This window comes from Pelmatolapia mariae, linkage group LG15, assembly GCF_036321145.2.
Source record: "Pelmatolapia mariae isolate MD_Pm_ZW linkage group LG15, Pm_UMD_F_2, whole genome shotgun sequence".
Taxonomy (NCBI): domain Eukaryota; kingdom Metazoa; phylum Chordata; class Actinopteri; order Cichliformes; family Cichlidae; genus Pelmatolapia; species Pelmatolapia mariae.
In genome coordinates this window covers 1,280,340-1,297,070 of record NC_086240.1, presented here as the reverse complement: position 1 = coordinate 1,297,070, position 16,731 = coordinate 1,280,340, and the positions used below count along the sequence as shown (strand labels likewise).

The following is a 16,731-nucleotide window of genomic DNA, read 5'->3' as shown; positions in this document are numbered from 1 at the left end:
TCAGACAATCTTCACCATCACCACTCGGCTTTTTTGGCTCTGCAGTAAAAAACAAAACAAAACAAAAAAACAAAACTGCATGCATATCTAAAAAGAGGACTTCACAGAGAAACTGAATATTACTCAGAAGCAGTGAACTGTACACTCCCTGATCTGAAGTCTGATACCTGTGCAGACATCTGTTACGCAAGCCTCTTCAGTACAACAGGCCACTTCTTCAATCTCATCACCCTAAAAAACAAAATAACAAAAAGTAATCTTGGTGATTAAAATAGTTGTAGTCTAATTTTACAATTCTGTAGCTTCAAATCCATTTCTGCATGTGAGTATATTTTGTAACCTCTGCTTGTTTTCTGTAGCAAATCCCAAATCAAAATCTGCGCTTTTTAACATATTTTTAAAATAGAAATTCAGAACAATGTTGAAATTATGTTTTACACTTGGGATTTTTCAAATTAGAGACTACACAATGAATATAAAAACTGCACATGGCAAAAAAATAAATACAATTTAAAAAGCCGATCTGAAGACATCACTTCAATGTGTTTTTCAATATTTACTGAGCAATATATCCCAATAGTTGGTCAATGTATTCTGTGCACTGTAACCACAATATCATTTTTTATTTTATTTTTTAAATACATGAGCAGTTACATGTCCCTGGTGGGACAATGCATCACCACTTAAAAGGCAGTTATTGGCAGTCAGAAGACAGCGCACATACAGACACACTCCACTATCTAGTTACCTTCTCCAGCAAGGACACAGTGTACGTGAGGGGCTCACTGGCAGCTTCGTCAGTGTCTGCTAGATCCAAACACAGACAAGCCGGAAAAAGTTTTAAATGGGGAATGATAGCTTACTTGCTTAAAAAAAAAATAACCACATCATTGCCATATCTATATTATATTGCCAAAAAGTATTCACTCATGTCCCTTCACCAACATATGAACTTAAGATGCATTCCAATCTTAATCCAAAGGATTTAATATAATGTCCGGCTACCCTTTGCTTGCAGCTAAAACAGCTCTTCCATCTCTTCTACCACAAGGTCTAGAAGTGTGTTTATGTTCTAGAGTCTAGTGGCAGCATGCTTTACACCACTGCATCCAAGGACCTCTGCACCTCAGCATCTGCTGGCCCTGCTATGGGATTTTATGTGACCTTCCACTGAGCTGCTGTCATTTCCAATCACTTCTGCTTCGTATTAATACTTAGTAGCGAGGAAATTTCACAACTGAACTTGTTCCACAGGTGGCATCCTAACACAGTAACACACTGGAATTCACCGAGCTCCTGAGAGTGACCCATTCCTTTACAAATATTTGCAGTAGCAGTAACCATAGAAGTGATTGGAACACTGAAATTCACTGATTTGGATGGGTGAGTGAATACTTTTGGCAATATGGTGTACTGTTATTTTCATGTGAGGTTCATGCTTGCAGCCTTGCATTTGAACTAAACATGTAAATATCAAATCTGGCAAAATCTCATCAAACCTGAATTTGTAATGTTGAGATGAACCAAGGACTCCTCATCGCTCACCGAGTCACTCTGAAATAGAGCAGATTAATCTTTACTCACCTGAGAGTTCCAGATGGGACTATATCAGTGTAGTAAGAGCATTTTACCCATAGTCACCTAAACAGTAAATAATCAATCTGACATTTATTAATCATGACAAAAGCAGAACTGCTTAACATCTATACCAATATTACGGTATATCCTCGTCCCCAGCATACCTCAGGTTGTGTGGCAGCACATGGAACCTCTTGCTGACTCATCCCATCTCCGGCCTCACTTTCCGGTTCTTTGGAAGCACCTTTGTGGACAATTGCACCCATTTATACCCCATATCATCAGCCTGAGACATTTCTCAATATGAGTACTTGTGATCTTTTGAAACATCATCAGTTGTGTTTTCCCTCATCAGTAAAACCATGACAAACTTTCACACCTTATAATAAACTGAATCAATTTCAGATTTAGTCTTCTATAGTCTTATGAAAAGTAGTCAAATAAAACTAGACTAAAACTAAAAGCATTTAGATCCTTAAATTATGTCTAAAACTTAATGTTTCAAAAGACTATGACTTAAACTAAATCAACGCTGTAACTGTGGCAGTCAGCTGGCCAAACTACAGAAAGTAACCCCGTTGTTTTTTCATTCCCTTTCACTTTAAGCCTTTCAAAATGAAAACCAAAACCACCATATCGAGAGTTGGATGACAAAATAGGAAGCACTCACTGCACAACTGCTCCTCAGGAGGCACAAGGGAGGGCAGCACTAATTCAGTTGGAATCTGAAGTAAAGAACAAAGTAAACAAAATGATGTCCTTGTCAATGTTCTAATAGTTTAATCCAAGCAAATCTCTTGTGCTGTCATTTCTTGTACCTGTTTTGAGACTTCAATTCCTAGATCAGTACTTTCCATGAGACTAACAGTGCTCCGCGGAACCTTGAGAAAATGGAAGATACCAATATGTACGTATGTGATCAACAATTTTTAATTAGAGAATGACGCTTTAAAGTAGGGCTGTGCGATATGACCAAAATCTCATATCCTGATATGACATTTCTCATCCCGATAATGATATATATCACAATATAGTGCATTTTCTGTAAATTCCGGGAATCTTGGGCAACTCGACTTGTGTGAAGTGTTTTCATGCATGAAACTATAAATTTTTAGTTACAAGTTGTAACGGATGCCATTTTCTTTGTGAGTATTTATTACATGGCGTGGTGCGGGGAAAAGCCTGTTCTAACGTTTGAGGTGTATTTTGAGCACCTGGTGGCTCTTTTTTGCTTCTCGTCCATAAACTCTCTCCGTACTCTTTCACGTGATTCGTGCATAGGTGGTAGAAGAGGTTTGTCGTGTTTGAGTCTGAAGTGGGGACCGGTTTGCAGCATAATTTGCATCGTACAGTTTTCTGGTCTGTGTCAGACTTTTCCTAACCAAACCATGTCCATGCTACAGAGGTAGACCCTCGTTTAGAAATAAGGTCCTCGATTTGTTTTGACTGGTCCTTCTGTTTGGAGCTAACTGGTTCTGCCTCATCATCAACGGCCATGCTGGTATTCTCTGTACCTGCATGGTGGCCATCCAAACGATGAAAAAATATTGCCGTAAACGGTTTATTTTGCGACACCATGAAACAAACGATAGTGTATAATATGAAACGATAGATGTTTTAATTTTATCATCCGATATATTTCATCATATCGCACAGTCCTACTTTTAAGGCTTTTAAAAAGATCATCAGTTTATTTCGACATAATGAAGTTTAAATCTACCAATTTCACAGTTGTCCTACGGTTCAGGGAAGTGCCACTTCCTACAGAAGCTGTTATTCCATCTTGGTTTTTGGCTGGATCTGGAAATAGACAAAGGAAAATGCAATACATATGAAATCATTAACTTGCATAATAACTGACAACATGTGAGACTCAACTCTGAGTCCATCAGATTCCAGCAAGCAAATGTAATGTTATTACACAGGTATTTTTCCAGAATGACATGGCATTCATTATGATTTGAGCAGATTTGCCAAGTATGAACTCAACCACATTGTGTACTAACAAGGAGAAAAACATTTTTAAAAAGAGAAATTAAGCTTTTTCTTACCAGAAACATTCATGATGTCAGAGTTGTAGGAAACTGCGTTCATCTCGTCAAGTAGAGATTCCTTGTCAGTTTTTGCAGTTCTCTCTAGGTCATCTGTTGTCTCTAAAAGGTTCTCATCCACTGGAGAACTTGAGACGTTGGGCCCAAGAGGGTCCATTACCAAGGCTTGCTCCTCTTCAGGTTCTTTGTTAGTGTCCTCCATGTTGAAGTTCATAGTCAAAACATTTTGGTCTTTGTCATCTTGGTTATCAAGTGGCGACAATATACTTTCATCTATACCACTATCACCAGGAAAACTGTCCTTGATCAATATTGCAGAGGCTTGGACTTCTATCTCCTCTGTGGAAACACTTTCTTCTTGGATCCCAAAAAACTCAAGATGAACTGAATCTTTAGAGGACTTTGGAGTACTTAATTTTTGTACCTCATCTTCTGTGCAAGGCTCAAACTGATCAGTGCTGAGCTCGTCACTGTTGTCTTTCTCAAAGTGGATATGAGATTTGTCTGCTTCTTGGGTTTTGGGATTCTCTACTTGATCTTCAGGTACCACAGACTCATTTACAGATGAGTCATTCTGCACTGATGCTTCATCTGAATCAGGCAGTTCATCTACTTTGGCTTTACTTTCGGTTATGAAGCTCTTCCACCAGGTTTTCATCAACTCGTTTATCACCTGACCTTCGCATTCCACCTGCACAGAGATTGTTCCTGTAGCTCTTGCTAGTTTTGTGACAGTCAACTGCAACAGTTTGACATCTATAAGTGCAGACAATTCAACCTTTGCTCCGCTTTCCCAATATCCACACAAAGCATCAAAGCCTTCAAGCTCGCACAAAAATGCCTGTGGTGGAATCTTCAACAAGCAAGGTGGCATTTCTCTCACATCTGTTATGCTGACTCTAGTCTTGTTTCCATAGTCCATAAAGAAAACAGAGAGCTCACCCTCATTTTTGTCAATGACCTCTGCACGATACCAAAACTCATCGTCTAAAAAGCGAGCAATACATAGACTTCCAGGAACGAGAGCATCTGGATCAATATGGTTCTGACCTGCTGAATTCTCAACTTCTGAGAGACCTAATAAGATCTCATCATGTTCTTCTGAACTAGCAGACTGACACCAGAAAGTCTGATCATCATTTATGACTGTGACATAGGCTTCCAATTTCTGCCCCTCAAACAGGTCTTCCAGAAAGTTATGTGGGGAGCAGTGGCTCAGCACTGATCTCTCTGGCACTTCTCTGATATCAGATACCTGGGATGGCTCCTTCCTTTCCTCTACTTGCTCAAGTTTCTCTGAGGTGATTTCAGGATCTATAGTAGGCACTTTATACGTAACCTTCACACCATTGTCTTCAAGGTTAACTTCCCACACAGACCCAATCTTCCTGACAAACTGGCACTTGAACACTTTTTCTCCACTGCTAGAAATCCTTTCTTTGAAAGCCGACACCACATCTGGATCAACTACAATCTCTTCCCCAAGACCAGCAGCATCACTCAGCATACAGTGTGTGCTGTACATTGGCAGCTGCAAGAAATTCTCATGGAGTCTGCCCATCTTGGAAAGTGGAGTCATGGCTGTATTGCCAAAATCAACAAACTCAATAAGAGCCATTGCATCACCATGGAGTTCTCTTACAACTGCTCGGTACCATGAGGAATCATCTGCGAACTGTGCTTGAACAAGGTCATCTGGTAGCACATGTTTGAGCCTGTTGGTTTCTGGAGTTGAATTGGGGTCATTGAGCTTTTCTACCAGGGAACATATATGATCCTCATCCCTTACACACTGCACATAGAAACTTAATGGGCTGTTGCAATGTGACACGTAGACATCTGCTACCACACCAGGTGTGATAGAATTTGAGGGCAAGTCTGAAAGTTTAGGAAGCTTTTCAGCATTACTTTCCTTTTGGGATTCTGTGCCATTTACTGTTGACTTGAGTTTCTTGGCATCTGTCGGAAGAGCTGAAGATCTGACATTGCCACCAGCAGATGACTGCCTTTGCTGTGGAGGTGTGTACAACTCTAGTCGTGGACTCTTGATCCTTTGACCATTTTCATGAACTGACTTTGTTGTTTTGTTCCAAAGGTTCATTTCATTAGATTTCCTGTCATCCCTTAAAGTAAAAGGAGGTTTTGAAGCAGAGAAACTGTTTTTCTTCAGGAATTGTGTGTCATCTTCCATTTTTGTGGTCCGTTTTGTCGTCTTTTGTGAATAACTCGGTGAAGCCTCAAAAGCTCTCCGACCATGGCAAACAACCTGGCTTTCTGTGTGCATCTCAATCTGAAACTTTTTCTTGAGCTTTGAATTGATCTGAGTGTTTCCAAGATAGAGCTCAACTAGCACTTTCCCATCAGGTTCTCTGGCCACTACTAGTGCTCGGAATTTGCATTCTGTTGCAGTTGTCTCAAACCAGCTGTTCACCTCACTGGAAACATTAGCAGGGACATCAGAAAGACCACACACCACTGCTTGCACAGGCACAGACATGATGTCGTTTGCCTCTCTGGGAACTGGGAGCAAGTCAGATTTATCTACTTCAATAGTGTCCCCATAATCCACAAAGTGAACCAGGAGTGCTGGCTTTGTGGCCTTGATCTGCCCTCTGTACCACTGCCCATCAGTATACCTTGCAAAGCACAGAGTTCCATAGACTGCTGGAAGCTTCACTTTCTCAAGCAGACGACAAAAACTGCTCACTTTCATCTTGAGGTCATTTATCACATCAGCATTCTTTTCAAGCTGGCAGTAGAACTGATTGACATTGTTCACACATGTCACTGTGACCTCTTCCTCCATCCCAGTTTTGACATTGTGTGTTGAGTAGTAGTATGTATCCAGACGAAAAGATGGTCCCGTAGCTTTTTTGGGAGGTGTACTTTTCATGACATTTACCATACTAGTGCAAATACTCTCAAATGGAGTTTCTAGATCCACAATGTTGAAAACAATCTTCTGCTCACTGCACATGACAGCATATATGGTGCATTTCAGAATCACAAAGTTGGAAGCAGCCGAGTCCACAAAGTTTTTAAACCTTTCGACTGCCTCTTCGCTCCACTCAGTTACAGCAGATGTAGGGTCAATGGGATTCAACAGACTGCATCGAAAAGCCTGACCATGCAGAGTAAGAAATTCTGGGCCGATTCGTCTCAGGTCTTGGAAGGAGACTGTCTCTGTCTGGCCATAGTCAACAAACAACACATCCGCATGAGCGGTTTCATGTTTATGAATCACAAGGGCCCTGTACCACAATCCGTTACCAGGGTGACGAGCAACACAAGCCGTTTCGACATTTGGCTGAAACTCACTGCCTGCATAGTGTGCCTGTATGTCATCCATGAGCAATTTCAAGAGTCCTGCATTATAAACTAGCTGGCACCAAAAGTCGCTTGGGCTCTCAATGAAGGACACATTGACATCAAGGACACTTCCGATAGGAAACATGTGTTCCTTAAAGGTAGCCATTCTTCCTTCTTTCTGGCTAAGGCCAATTATGTTTTGGACCTGGAGAGCCAATCCAGTGTCCCTATTCCCACATGGTGCGCTGGCAACTGGATATTGTGTGGGAGGCGTAATAGCAGGATTCATTGTGTCTTTGCACTGCCCTGGTTTGTCAGCCTTTTCAGCAAGACCAGAACTACACAACAGTGTACTGACTTGTTGTTCTCCCTCTGCTTTGGGATCTGTCAGATGGACAACATAGCCACTATCATATTTGGCCAGTACATGTACTTTTAGTTCTTTATCGGTTACTGCTTTTCTGAAAAAGGCAGAGGCACTCTGACTCCATCTCCCATCTTTAGGTCTGACACCAGCCAGAGTACATTTTAGTGCCAATCGTGGCAGCTTTTTGAACTCAGCAGGAAGTATCCTGAGGTTTCTCCTATCGACCACTTCTGTATTTCCATAATCAACAAAGAATACCTCGACTTGTGTCTCACCAACTTCAGTCACAGTTGCTCTGTAGAAATCACCATCTGCTGCTTTGACTGCACAGTAGAGTCCAACAGTTGGAATTCTAACAGATCCTTTATTCACAGAATCTTTGTACAGATGGCAGATAGTATCCATTAATTCATTCAACTGCTTTGTATAGTTTTGCGTTTGGATGTAAAACTCTGATGGGTTTGTTACATGCTGGACAACTGCCACATGTGAGGAGTTTAGCAGGAGAACTTCAGCAGGCACCCTCTCTGCAACTGCTTTCCCTTTTTCTTCCACAACTTCTCCAGGAGTTAGCATCTTTCTTTCTTGGTGGGCTGGATGCGGTTGCCTGTGTGCTGTGTTGCGGATAGCATAATCTTCCAGTGTTTTTTCACAGTCCAGCAAACAGCCCTCTTTGGAACCAAACAAGATGTTCATGTTTGTATTGTCATCCCCATAAAGAGTGACATAGTGAACACCCTCTGAGATGCTTTGGTACTCAAATTTGGCAATCATCGTCTTGTACAGCAGGAGAGACTTGAGGTAGTCAATTTGCGGGGTTGTCCATCCTACCCCTTTGTCAATAACTCCATGGAGAGAGCAGATGTAAGTGATAACTGGCATCCTAAAGAACTCTGCAGCCAGTGACCTTACATTCTCCACTTTAACAAACTCTTTGGTTCCACTGTCAACATTCAATACTTCCACCATGTTACTGGTTGGAAATACCTGCTGTAGAACAGAGCGGTACCATTTGCCATCACTTCCTCTTGCAGAACATGGAAACCCAATCATATCTGGGCCTATAATGCAATTGGGCATTCTCCCTTCGCAGCTCTGTGTAAGTTGATCTGACAGTTTCTTCAGTTCTTGAGAGAAGACCTTCAACTGGCAAAAAATCCTCTGTGGATTTGTCACTTCTGTTACAACGACTGTCTCTACAGTTCCTCCCTGTAGCTCTGGGTACATGAACACCTCTTGCTTGCGCAGTTGTTCAACAGGTCCCACGGACAGCCGTTTGATCTCTGGAAAAACCTCAGCTCCACTATGGGGCTGCACTGACTTTAGGACAAAGTCCTGGAAGATGTTTGGGGATAGTTTCTTGGCAAATCCCATCTCATACATTTGTTTGGATATGCAAGGTATGTGCAGGAGGAATGTTCTGTTCAGGACTAGTACTTGCTGCACATGTGCTGACACACACTTCCCAGGAAGAGATTTCAGAAATTCAAGCGCCATTGGGGACCATTTGTTCTCAAGTGACAGTGGTAGCACATTAGCTAGCACACAAAACTCCACTTCAGGAGGCAGTTGGAAATGCTCCTTTTTACCCCATGCAAGCCTACTTGTGATGGCACGGCATGTTGTTCCTTTGTCAATGAGGAACACTGTGTATTTCGAGCCATTACTTGAGACTATGCGAGCCCTATACCAAATACTCTCAATCTGAACCAAGCACTGGTCACCAGGTTTTCCTTCCAGTTCTTGCAAAGAGTCCCCAGGGGACTGGATGTCTTTGGCTAGACGTTCATACTCTGCAGTCCTCTCCAGGCTAAATTTTCCCCAGAATTCCACAAGTACACAATAGGGATGCACATGGACCCTGGATATGAGAACAGTTACATCTGATCCTCGTGTAGGGAGTCCTAAGATTGACGACATTTTGGCAGTTTCATCAAATCTAGCTACCCATGATTTGTCACCTCTCAACACCACTGCATGAGGATCTGGATCTTATCTGGAAAACACAAGAACACGCACACACACACTAAATGTAACAACCAGTGGTATAAATTTGACGTTGCCTCATTTGAGTTATCACATTCACAAGATCCTTAGAAAACTTGACCTCTGACCTTGAGATTAAAGTCACTGAGATTTGAACTTCTCCAATATTTTTAGGAGATGCATACATGGTATGAGTTTCAGAATCCTACATTGCCCCATTCTTTAGTTATTGCATTCACAAACCTGTGTCCACGACGTGGTTATATCACCTACCCCTAATTTATGTAGTAGAGCAGCAGTCCCCAACCTTTTTTGCCCCACGGACGGTTTAATGTCCGATAATATTTTCACGGACCGGCCTTTAAGGTGTAGCGGATAAATAAAACAAAATAAAATTATACGACCAAGACAAAAACTGTGGTATTTTGAAAAATATAATAATAAACGCGAATTCACTGTATAATTGTGTAACTTTATTAGCAGCGTCCTCCTGAAAGGCACCAACAACATTAAAAGTAACATCCTCCTCTCTGCCCCTTAATGCTCTCTGGTCACTATAGTAACACTTAAATATTTCTTTCAAAATAAGACACAACTACAACATGGGAAAAGACAGAGTTAATGATAAAAACCCTGAAAACCATACGTTTCACACCCGACCCTCAACTCTCGCGGCCCGGGGGTTAGGGACCGCTGTAGTAGAGCAGAATCTCAGTATGCAGGGGTCAGACAGTCACGCCACAATGTCTAGAAAGTTCTGTATTATTCCACCGCAATCAAGATGCCATTCCCAGTTCCCACTTTTTCAGTGTCCTTAAGTATATCACTTTGTCAACAGCAAAGTCCTCAATGGTCACAGACACAGCTGCCTGTTCTTACTGGTTAACACAGACACGCTGCTTACTTTTCACCTTGTTTGTTCTATCACAAAAAGAAAGAAGGGTATTCAGGCTCAGCTAGTTCAGCACAAGAAAAAGTAACATCTTATTTATAAGTCATCAGTAACTGCATTTGTACATTAATTAAAAGAAAGTTTAACTGGCTAGTATTACTGTTAGCAACTAGCAAGAGCAGCAGTGTTTAAATATGTAATCAACCAGTTGCATACATCACCCATCATGATAATCAAATTATATAATTAATGTCCGCAATAATCCGTTGGCAGCAATGTCATTCAAGTTAACTTGAACTAAACTGAAAACAAACAAGTTGTGAAAAAAATGTCAACCAGAAAAAAAACACAGACAGTAATGTACGTAATGACAATAACACCCAATCTAAAAAATGAACAGATATATATCATTTGGTTTTCTTTATTTTTAAAGTATATAGCGCAGTTAAAAAGTAAATTAATAATAGTAATAATAATAAGATATGGATAGCATGACAGATGTTTGACTATGCAAAAATTTTGTAAGAGTACATAATGGAAAAATAGGAACTGGATCCAAACAATAATGTGATATTCACAATCCCTATACAGCAGTGTTATTTCCTAAATATGATTTCCTACAGCTTATGAGGCTTTATGTCAATCATCTTGGACTTAATAAAAAATTTTAACTGATTTTTAACAAGACACCACTTGGCACCTGATTGACACCAGATTTGATTCTCATCTTTTCACGCTGTTGTCTTTACAGACAGAAAGAATGGCACGCATGCACATTAAATAACCACTATTAATAACTTTTTTTTTTTTTTTTTTTTTTTTTTTTTTTTAAATTGGAGTGTACAGACTCTAGAAATAAACTGGACCATATTTAAAAATAAGCAAGAAAACTACTGGCAACTACAAAAATAAAATAAGTCAGTCAAATATCATCTCTGCTTTTTGCAGATGATGTCATTCTGTTGGCCTCATCGGGTGATGGCCTCCAGCTCGCCTTGGAACGGTTTGCAGCAGAGTGAGAAGCAGTGGGAATGAGAATCAGCACCTCCTAATCAGAAGCCATGGTCCTCAGCCGGAAAAGGGTGGAGTGCCCACTCCGGGTCAGGGACAAGTTCCTGCCCCAAGTGGAGGAGTTTAAGTACCTCAGGGTCTTGTTAGCAAGTGTCGAAAGAAGGGAGTGGGAGATCGACAGACGGTTTGGTGCTGCGGCCGCAGTGATGCGGATGCTGTACCAGTCTGTTGTGGTGAAGAGAGAGCTGAGTGTAACAGCGAAGCTCTCATTTACCGGTCGATCTACGTCTCTCCCCAACCCTATGGTCACGAGCTGTGGGTAGTGACCGAAAGAACGAGATTCCGGATACAAGCAGTCATATTCGTTGTGTTCCCACTAGTGCTGTCAGCGTTAATCTCGTTAAAAATGACGTTAATGCCATAACGCGCCAAATCTCCGTTAACGAGTTACCGCGGATCGCCCCATGCGTGGGGCTGGACAGCGTCAACATGTTAACGAGCTAACTGCGCTAACGCACTAGTTCCCACCAATGTAACCGAGCATTGCGTGGCACATCCGACATACTGTTTTACTTTTGTCCATCAGGGTCATACTTCACATGAAAACCAAAATAGTTCCAAAGGCCAGATCTGAATGAGGGTGGGGGAGGTTCAATTTCGGGTAGCGTTGAGGCAGTTGCCATGTTGCAACGAGCTTAGCTTCTGTCTCGTTGGCTTGCGCTGTGCTCAGTGGATCTGCGCTCGACAGTGCAGCAGTAGTCTGAGTAGTCAAACGCAGATTCACTGAGCTCTCAACACAGACAGCAACGTCAGAAGAAAAGTTGATAAAATAAATAAAAAATTTAGTATTGTTCGATACATATGCGTACCGAACCGAAAGCACTGTATCGAACGATTCAATATCGATACGAGTATTGTTGCACCCCTAATTAATAAATGAATATATATATATATATATATATATATATATATATATATATTCTCATATACGAGTATTGTTGCACCCCTAATTAATAAATAAATGAATGAATATATATATATATATATATATATATATATATATATATTCTCATATACGAGTATTGTTGCACCCCTAATTAATAAATAAATGAATGAATATATATATATATATATATATATATATATATATATATATATATATATATATATATATTCATTTATTAATTAGGGGTGCAACAATACTCGTATCGATATTGAATCGTTCGATACAGTGCTTTCGGTTCGGTACGCATATGTATCGAACAATACTAAATTTTTTATTTATTTTATCAACTTTTCTTCTGACGATGCTGTCTGTGTTGAGAGCTCAGTGGATCTGCGTTCGACTTATCCGCCTAGGCTGCACTGTCGAGCGCAGATCCACTGAGCGCAGCGCAAGCTAGCGGGACAGAAGCTAAGCTCGTTGCAGCATGGCAAATTGAACCTCCCCCACCCTCATTCAGAGCTGGCGTTTGGAACTATTTTGGTCTTCATGTGAAGTATGACCCTGAAGGTAAGCGCGTCATGGACAAAAGTAAAACAGTATGTCGGATGTGCCACGCAATGCTCAATTACATTGGTGGGAACTAGTACGTTAGCGCAGTTAGCTTGTTAACATGTTGACGCCGTCCAGCCCCACGCACGGGGCGATCCGCGGTAGCTCGTTAACGGAGATTTGCCGTTTTGTGGCGTTAACGTCATTTCAACGAGATTAACGCTGACAGCACTAGTGGGAACACAACGAATATGACTGCACATTTACGCCGACATCATCCTAGTGCGAAGACAAGTGGAAGCAGACAAAAACAACAAGCACGCATGCTACAAACTTTACCCGAGTCATTTAGACAGCCGTTAGCACATGATTCTCTTTATGGGGACCTGATATGTTTAATATGCTGCTGAGAATATACCCCAGAAGAAGCTATAGTATAGCTTTTATTTTGGAAAGAGCCATTTCTCTGTAATAAACTCTCTTTTTCCAAAGATGAGTGATTTCTCGATCAGACAGATTTATTACTTTGTTTCAGCAACATTAAATTTAAAAACTGTACTTTTGAGTTAAAATATATATTTATAATTTTAATAAATGACAAATTAAAAAGGCATGAACATTTTTTTGTATCGAAAAAATATCGAACCGTGACACCAAAGTATCGAACCGAACCGTGAATTTTGTGTATCGTTGCACCCCATATATATATATATATATATATATATATATATATATATATATACATACATACATACATACATACACACACACACACATATATATATAGTAACGTTTGTTCCGTGGTGTCGCAAAATAAACTGTTTACGGTAATATTTTTTCATTGTTTTGATGGTCACTGTAGTGGCTATATTAATTTCTTAAAGTTCTCTCTTTCTCTTATATTTACTATAACCACACTACGGACGGACAAGCAACTGTTTTTATGCGTTGTTGTTAGCAACAATGACGGTAAAACAATTGCGTGTCCGCTTGTTTATTTTCCACATAAACCTTTCACAATAAAGCTCAAGATCCTGTTGAGACTTTTCAAAATAAACTGAATCACGTGAAAGAGTATGCAGAGTATTTATGGATGAGAAGCAAAAAAGAACCGTCAGGTGCTAAAAAATAAACCTTAGACTCAAACGTTAGAACAGGCTTTTCCCCGCAGCACGCTGTGTAATAAATACAAAGAAAACGGGGGCCGTTAAAACTTATGTCTAAAAACGTATAGTTTCATACATCGTTAAAACACTCGACTCCAGGTAAAGGACGCCCAGTTGGAAACACTTCACGCAAGTCGAGCTGCCCGAGATTCACAGAATTTACAGAAAATGTTACATTTTTGTGATTTATATCGTTATCGGGACGATAGATGTCTTATATCGGGATATGAGATTTTGGTCATATCGCACAGCCCTATTATAATTATTTATAAAGTGCTTACAAACTCTAACATTAGGTAACAGATGGATTTTCCCATTTGAGTGCAGCTAGTCAAACAGCCAAAGTATATTCTCAGTTTCTTAACACCATTTTGCAGTCAGTGACAGCACAAAAGTGAACACTTAAACTGACTTTTAGTCTTAGTGTCGTTATTTTCCTTCGAGATTCGGTCACTAGTTAGCTAACATAAACTAATGTAATTCTATTAGCCTCAACCAACCACATGAGGTCACATTCCATACTGACGGAAGATGGCACAAAACATAAGACTTTAAGCACTTGACACTCACATCTATGTCAGTTTTTGATAGCAAGGCTTAATGATGTAAATTAGGCTTTAGGTCTACGTGGGCCGGGTCCTCAGAAGGTCGGGTAGGCCGGAAGTAAATGGCTGTGAAATTGGACGGTCTAGCCTTCTGATTAGCATCACCGCTGTCTCGGTGTAGTTTAATAAACTCGGCCGTCTGCTCCTTGCTATCTAAAATATAACAGGACACTGGCGTAAATTCTCGACCATCTCACACTTCTGTTTAATCAGTTTTCTGTTTGACGTTTATTCAGCTGTGTGAAAACCAAGGAGGAACCAAGGAGGAACACACCAGGGGGATTAATAAAGTTTTATTTTATCTTATCTAATCTAATAACTTTAACCTCAGCCAAACCGATTTACTCGCGAACAAGTAAAACACTGAAAAAAGCCAAACAATAACATTTTTAGGTTGTCTAAGTGACTTATATATTACCTTTAACCTGAGTAGCGAAAGTCCGTGGTGATCTGAAAATGATGTGCCGGGAGTTGTGCCGTTCTCAGCGGCTCTAGTGACCCTCAAGCTCTTGGCTAGCTATCGAACTGGTGGGTAATAGACGTCTCCGAAAACGTCGAAGCTCTTTTGCAAATATGCGATATCTTGATAAACCGAGCAGATATTTGAAGTTTACACACCCACATTCTTGCCTGAAAATATGTTAAGAGTTTATTTTGTGACCCAGAAAGATTAATAAGAGTAATTTTAAAACTTAGTAGCGGCCGCCATTGCCGGTGTTCTGACAAACCATCCTACTTTGGCAAAACGTCCTACCGTAAGTAGTTTATGCAAATTTCTGCTGTCACAGAGTAATTCCAGCACCAATTTAAGCAGGTATGACGGTTTGCCACTTAACTTTGCCCATCAGAGTATGCTTGTAGCTCATATTCATACAGCCAGGATGGTTTGCCACTTCATTTTACCTGTTAAAGTATGCTTGTAGGTAGCATGGTTTGGCACTTAATTTTACCCGTCAGAGTATGTGTCTAGCTGTTATTAACAAAGGTAGGATGATTTGCCACTGAATTTTAGCTATTAAAGTATGCTTCTAGCTCAGATTAACAAAAGTAGGACGATTTGCCACTAAATTTTAGCTGATTAAGTATGCTTGTAGGTGACATTCACAAAGGTAGGATGGTTTGGCAGTTAATTTTACCCGTCAGAGTATTTTTCTAGCTAATATTCACAAAGGTAGGACGATTTGCCACTGAATTTCGTGTTGTGCGTATGCGCAGAAACAACGGGTAGAATGGTTTGCCAGGTAGGATGGATTCCCAGAACACCGGAAACTGGAGTTTGGCTAGGCCGCGCTATGAATTCTGGGATAAGGTGGGCCACGAAGGACACACCCGACCCATCCTTCAAATTCGGGGAAAAGGAGGACGCATTTGTCGGCTGCATTCGGAGGAGTCTACGAATTTGGACAGCCTTAGGCGCGGCGCTGTGACGTAATCGGTCTACAAATACGTCCTCAGGAGGATGCAGCCCATGAATTTGGACACGACCAATGACTGCTCCTTACCAACCACCAAGGAATGTATGAGCTCCAATGTCAAAGAAAACCGTTAGTAATACCTGTAAAAACTCTCAATGATGCAGTAGAAAAAAAACTGCGGTCGTATTGTGGCTTTCATCCTTGACTCAAGCACATTTATCTTGGTAGCTACTGTAATTACATTCGTTTGTGTGACCCGCAAACTTCACGGGCATACATTAAATTACTGGGTTGCAGTGATGATAAGTAAATGTGTCTAACAGTGGGGTCAAGTAAAGCCTCAACAGTCTAAATAGCAGGAACTTTTTCTTCTTTTTCACGACAAGATTTAACTTCCAAATTTTAAATATATTTTTCAATTATTTTAAATATTTTAAACGAGGCGAAAAACAGCACAGCTTATCACAGAAATGTTTGACAGCATCTTGAAATTAGCACTATTAGCACAACCCTATCGCTTAGTTATTGTCTTTTCTGACAGTCCAGTCTAGTGTCAGAAAACAACATTATTTCAAACCTTTCATGTTAAGAACTTATTTTAATGCTAACTTTAATTACCTATTATCACACGTTACTTCAATAACGCAAAAGCTAGCATCATGTCAGGTACTAAGTTAATACGCGAGGGCTCATTATGATGATTGTCCCTCAGTTTAAAAGCACACAGAATTACAGTAGCGAACCATGCAGGATTTAGTACATAACTTACCGTTTTTACACCTGAAAATCCCGCCGAGTGTTCTGGAAGTACCGTCGACGTTAGCTCCCAGAAGACCTGCCACCGTTAGCCTAGCCA

General features: G+C 40.5%; 1 protein-coding gene across 1 annotated transcript; it reads right to left on the bottom strand.

Moving 5' to 3' along the window:
* On the bottom strand, positions 1-9,225 carry tdrd6 (tudor domain containing 6). Its single transcript, XM_063495935.1, has 7 exons — positions 3,630-9,225; positions 3,299-3,378; positions 2,249-2,303; positions 1,743-1,822; positions 1,500-1,554; positions 749-807; positions 1-39 (listed from the first exon to the last, which is right to left on the bottom strand). Exons 1-7 carry the CDS (start codon positions 9,223-9,225, stop codon positions 1-3), a joined length of 5,964 nt encoding a protein of 1,987 aa, XP_063352005.1.
* Positions 9,226-16,731: the final 7,506 nt, after the last annotated feature.

Bases quoted from the DNA above. Each gene is read 5' to 3' on its own strand.
- tdrd6 (XM_063495935.1), bottom strand. From the start codon at position 9,225: ATGTCGTCAATCTTAGGACTCCCTACACGAGGATCAGATGTAACTGTT. The intron at 1,823-2,248 runs GTGAGTGCTTCC...TTGTCCACAAAG, and splicing joins TCCTGAGGAGCAGTTGTGCA to GTGCTTCCAAAGAACCGGAA. The intron at 40-748 runs GTAACTAGATAG...TTTTTACTGCAG, and splicing joins CTGTGTCCTTGCTGGAGAAG to AGCCAAAAAAGCCGAGTGGT.